At 39.8% G+C, this 6000-nt stretch overlaps 1 protein-coding gene across 1 annotated transcript in view; it reads left to right on the forward strand.

Moving 5' to 3' along the window:
• Positions 1 to 4147, forward strand: part of HECW1 (HECT, C2 and WW domain containing E3 ubiquitin protein ligase 1) — a 681615-nt gene extending 677468 nt beyond the window's left edge. Inside the window, exon 27 of the mRNA XM_054564310.1 lies at positions 3940 to 4147. Coding sequence (XP_054420285.1) covers positions 3940 to 4051 — 112 coding nt within the window. The 3' untranslated portion in view covers positions 4052 to 4147. The remainder of the gene's footprint in view (positions 1 to 3939) is intronic.
• The last annotated feature ends 1853 nt before the right edge of the window (positions 4148 to 6000 follow it).

Consider the following 6000-nt stretch of genomic DNA (forward strand, 5'->3'; position numbering starts at 1 on the left):
TCACTCAACTAGCCACTGTTTATAAAATGTGCAAAGGAGGTAAGACTCTTATAAGAGGAGGAAAAATTTGAGCTGATTTAAGAAAGAAGAGTGCTTATGCAAGGTTAGATGGAGGAGAAATTGTGCAACTGAAGGTTATTAACTTTTCATACTGTGAGAGAAAATAAAATTTACAATAGTAATAAAGCTCAAGAAGATGATGAAGTGGATTAAGACCAGGGAAGGGTGCTGTGTGGGATTTGGAATAATAATAGTGTGATTATAAATACATAATCTGAATAAAAAGAAAAAAAATAAAAGACCAAGAGTAGTGAGTTCTTTGGAATACAGGTGAAGTGAAAGAAGAAAAATTAAAATGTAATATGAAAGTGATAATAAAAAACAAAGAACTAAGTAAACAAAAAGAAGAAAGAAATTAAAAATGCAAGTTCTGATGAAGAACATGGTGAAATTTTTCAGCTGTCAGTGTTCGTTTTCTAACTTCTTTCTGGATCTGTCTCTGGTTTTCTCTAAGCTTCAGGTCTTACTGACTTACTCTTGAAGTGAAATAAAAAACCCCTGCTGGTTGCTAAGCTTGCTCACCTGGTTTTTCAAACCTTCCTGGTTCCTGCAGGTTGTGGGTTGTTGGGGTTTTTCCCCCCTTTTCATTGGTTCCACAAGGAAGGGGGTTCAGTCTGGGCTAAAATAATCATAGATGCCCAGTTTCCAGTCCACATCCTGAGAGCACTGTGCGGACTGCACTCTTCACTCTCCACAGTTGCACTGGCCTGGTGCCAATAAACTATTTCACTTTGCACCCCTTTGATCAATCCATGAAGGGCACTGAGTGGGAACAAATTGTGCCCACAATCCTCCCTCCTTGTGAGCCTGGCAGCTGCGTGTGCGAGCTCCCTGCCTAGTACACCTTAGTTCTCCTTTTGAAAAAAGTCTCTGGACACATCTCCCACTCTGAGACCCTGCCTGGCTTTTCACACACTCCAACTTTCTGGCAAGTCCAGAGTCTATCTCAGTCATAGCCAGCTGCAACCCACCTTTTCCTCCAGCTCCAGGTGCCTCCAGGATTCCCCCACTCTGACACTGTCCCAGCTGGTGACGGTCGCCCCAGTTTGAGTGTGCTGTCAGCTGTGTGTATGTGCTTGTGCGCCTTTTTTTTTTCCTCCTGGTGACTTTGTGTGTTCAAGTCTCTCCTGGCATGGGTCTGCAACTACCCAACCCTGGGAGGGGAGGAAGTTGCTAGGCTGCCATCACTGACCCGGTTCTCTTCCTATGTTGTCCCCGTGGCAGCCAGTGTCTGGTCCCATGCCTGGGGACTTTCCCCATCTGCTTATAAAACCTCCTTACCACCCATTTTGAAGTGTCCTCTGCACATTTTGGCTACAAAACTTCGTAACAGCTGAGATTCTGTTGACTATTAACTTTGTCCTTCAGAAAGTCATCCAAGTGTCCCAGTTGGGAGCACAAACAGGTGGGCTCAGCTCTCACCTACTTTGTCACCATCTTCTCTCTCCCTATTTTTATATTTCTGATGTCACTGGTGGAAATGGGTTTTTTTCACAGAGTCGCAAGAACATTATTTATGGGATCCAAATATGGGAGGATGAGATGTAATGGTAGGATTTACTGGATAAAAATAAAAGACTTCCCCCTGGTTACCAGCACCTCATCTCCATCCATCCATCTGAGGAAGAAGCCCAACCTTATATTCACCAAGCCCAGTAGAAGGGCCAGTGTCCATATATTTTGTACCATCATTTCATCATGCCAAAACTTAATCCAGTTCAGTCTCTGTCCCCACCCAGGCAGCTTAGTCTCTGTTTCCAGCTGCACTCTGGCTGGGCAGCATTGCTGTATCCAGGCTCACAATTGGAGCATGTGCTTGGACCCCACAATAGGGCCTATGTGGCTGCCCATTCCATACTTGGAGTCCATGCTTAGACCTGTGCAACTGCTAGGACTGCATGGTTGCTATGGAAAGAGAATGCACAAATAAACAAATGAACCAATGCCTGTTACCAAGTGAGAGGTCTTAACTAAACTCTGATTAAATCACCTTAGGCTTTCAAACTGACCAATCTCTTTCCCAAATCTTTGCACTCTTGTGCTGGGCCCTCCCCCTAACAAGTCAGTTTTCTAGATCTTTGTGGGCTTTGTAGACCTTGTGCTGGTCCTTCCTTTTACCCAATCTAGTCTTTTTCCCAGATTATACACCTCCCCTTTATAGTTTGTGTCTTGGTGCCTACTACCTCAAAGTAGAAAGACCTATCTCTCTACCATCTTGGCTTCTACTGCACATGTGCTCAACAGAGGAATTCTCCCCCCAACAATCCTGGTACCAGGTAGATGGTTGTTTCCCCAGGGAGATTCTTCCTCCCTACATGGGGATCAGAAATAGAGGAGTGTTAATCACCATGGTGAAGCAATGTGGCTATCCCTTGTAGTATGTGAAGCTATAGTTTCCAACCTAATTAAGCTTAGCCAGTTTTGTCCCCTTCTCTTTTATGAATATCTAGCTACATACACTAACACTTCTGAGTTTAATCTTTAAGACCTAAGGACATATACTCTATTATGCTGTTCCAACTCTTGGAGATTGGGATGGAGGTGTGGGTTTTGTGTGTGGTAGTTTCCCAAGACTATTAAGAGCTATTATATTAAGAGCTATATAAGAGGGAGCTATTATCAAGATAAAAAAGGAATGGATGCTGGGAGGCAAAAACAACAGCATTCTCCCAAGATTCTCCTTGTGCATGAAAACTACCTTCCCTCTTCCTCTTCCCACATTCCCCATCCACCAAACAATCTTCCCCATTCCCTGGCTGAGCACTACATCAGCCTGATCTCTGGGACTCTGAAAACAAAGTTATAAATAATACATAACTACCCTGGGGATCTTGTCATTTAAAAGAAGAGTTTACTATCCCCCCCAAAAAAATGATGAAGTAATGTTTTTTTTTGGTTAGGATTTTGCTTAGTTTTGTTTATATGTATGTTTGTTTTATAATTTTTAATGATTTTATTTATTTGTTTTGTTATTATTTTATTGTATAGTGCCCTTTCCTGTGCTGGTTGGCTTCTCAAAACATGATTTCAACCCACAACTCCTTTTAGGGAGGAAAAGGCATTAAATTAAACCTCAGCTGGTCAGGCTAATTTGAAGTACTATAGGAATGTCCTGGGCCTCATATTCCTACACTAGCAACACCAGGTCTGGTCCTGTTCCATGTGTCAGCACATAGCAAGGGAAGCCATTCCTTGTCTAAGCTATATTCTGGCATGCATGATTCTGCAGGATGAAGCTCATGACAAGTAAAGCAAAAACGAGGGAAGGTGGCACAGGGACACTCTTGGCACCCAGGGAGAATTATCTTACAAGCTCAACTGTTCTTAGAAATACAGAATATCTACTTGAGGTCAAGTCTGTCCAACTAGAAACTGTAGAGGAGCCTAACTGTCTCCAGGACACACCTAACTTGATAGAGCATTGTATCTTAGAATTTCAGGGTATCCATTGACATCTCTAAGTCAACATACATGGTTTAGTAAGATTCAGAAGTCAGAGCTGGGCAAGGAAGCTTGGGAATATGATCCTCTAATACTAATTATATGTTTTCCTCCTGCACTAACTACATCCATTTTCATACCTCAATTGAAAACTAAAGCTGATACCACAGAATTTATCATTGGTTTGCTAGTGTAGCTAGTAGTTCAGTGTGATTTGCCTACAAATGCAAAACACCCATTTCTAGCTGTTTCACTCCCTTAACTGTTCTATTCAAGTCTAGAAGGCTATTATTCTCAGTAAGCAATGTTTTACGGTGGTTCTAAGTCATGATTCTGCTAACCTTTTACTCACTCTTGATTCAGACTGACCATAGATATATCCAAACCAATTGTATCATTGAAACAAACAATTTCACCAATCTTTTCTCTCCCATTCAGGGCACACACATGCTTCAATCGATTGGATCTCCCACCTTATCCCTCATACTCCATGTTGTATGAAAAGCTGTTAACAGCAGTAGAAGAAACCAGCACGTTTGGACTTGAATAAAGAAATGGAAATTGGCCTGACATTTTTCTGCACAGTGACATCACCTCTCCTGGGAAAATTCCCCTTTCCCTTTCCCTGAATCAATTCTCCTTTGCTTTTAGTCCTTCATGATTTTAATTTTGAAACCAAATCAGGATTGACAAAAGCTGTGCATGAAGAATTGCATTCTTTTAAGATCTAACCTTCAGATTTATCTCTCTGTTTTCAACAAACTGCTAGCCTGTATGCAATGTTAAAAAAAACAGATCTCTCAATGTCTGTGCATATCTCCACATACCTCCATTACTAACAATGAAGTATAAATGCTAGTTATGGTACACTTGACCAAATGATAATAAATGTTTACTTCCATTTGTATAATTTAAGGAAAAATTTGAGCATTAAGCACTCCAATCTTTTATATACCAATGTCTTCTGAACAGTGCCACCATTTTTTATAATTTCCACAACCAGCTCTAGAACTAGGAGTTGATCAACTCTTTCTTTCCCTTCTACTCTACTTTTCCCTGTGCATAGTAACCATACTAAAACATAAGTAGAAAATTCAAAAGTTTTATACATTCAAGCTCATGATTTACATGTGGCATCAGTCCCATGAGCTGGAACTAGCCTACACATATGGTGCATATATTAAACTTCCCAACCAATAATAATGGCAAGAAAAACTTCTGCTGATGCAACACAGTGCATCCCAATGGTTGAGGGGATTGCGGCTCAACAGCTTACAGAAAACTAGAAGGGGCACTCCCTTCATGAATACTCACCACATAAGAAGCACAAATGAGTGCACATGTCCTAGAAAGATATCTCATTATGTAGTTATTATAAATGACAAGACTTCTGCACCCATTGTATTGTATACAATGCAATGAAGCAAGCAGAAAAGAAGGAAGGAGGAAATATTAGGTTGGTTTGAATACTTGAGTTCCATAGTGTTTTGTTCTGTCTTGCTTTGTTTAATGTAGCTACAGTTCTCCCACACAAAGGGAAAAAATATATAGATAATCTCATGACTTCTATTAAAGCCATGTAATTATTTGCATGGCAAACAAATTTTTATTTTAACTTGAATATTGTTTTTTTCATATTTCTTTCTCTTTTTCTTAATTATGGTGTTCAAATTCCTTCACATCTGATTGTCCACAGGGACCTCACTAAATAAGAAGCTGCAGATAATGATGGTGCTTGGTAGGAATCAAGGGCAATATAGTACTTATTTATCTGTAGCAACTCAGTTCCAGAGTAGAGAGCTAACACCTCAAAACACATTGTTTTGTGTCAAAATAGACATCCAGTTTATTTTAGCATTCAGTAAAGCAACATCCCACAAAACATAGTGTTTTAAAGAAAGCAATTGCACGCTCCAAAGACATTATAACCTCTCAAGTACATTTGGAATAAACTCAAGCATAATGATCCTTTGCTCTTTTTCTAACTTTGTTATTCACGTTGTTTGAAATATGTCATAAATGGAAGTGTTTTTCTTCACTGGGAAAGGAGAGCTAAAAGGGCCCCACTGTGGAAATGTCACATTGTTGTTTTTTATATATAAACAAGAAAGGAATGTGAAAAATGTTAACTTCATACAAAACCATGCTTTGTGCTCATTATATCAGTCTGTCCTTGAACAGTACATTAATTGTGTTCCCTGCACTCCAACATGAAATTTTCCTTTAGTGGGAATTATTTGCAATGTGCAGCACCTCTTGCTACTGTGTACTTTTTGCAAATGAGGGGATATATATGTTAAAGAAATTTAGCTCTCAATTGTCTTCTAAAGCAATATATACCAAGATAGAGGGAAATGTGTAAGTAATATTATATGAATTTGGGGATCTGTAAAATTCAGTACATATTTCTTCTTTTTTTATTGTTGTTCAGTTACAATTGTCTCTATTTTTCTCCCATTGCTCTCCCCTGTCCTACCCTCCCTCCCCTGACTTTCCACA

This window comes from Pteronotus mesoamericanus, unplaced genomic scaffold (assembly GCF_021234165.1).
Source record: "Pteronotus mesoamericanus isolate MK-2021 breed Mesoamerican mustached bat unplaced genomic scaffold, CSHL_Meso_final scaffold_85, whole genome shotgun sequence".
Classification (NCBI taxonomy): Eukaryota; Metazoa; Chordata; class Mammalia; order Chiroptera; family Mormoopidae; genus Pteronotus; species Pteronotus mesoamericanus.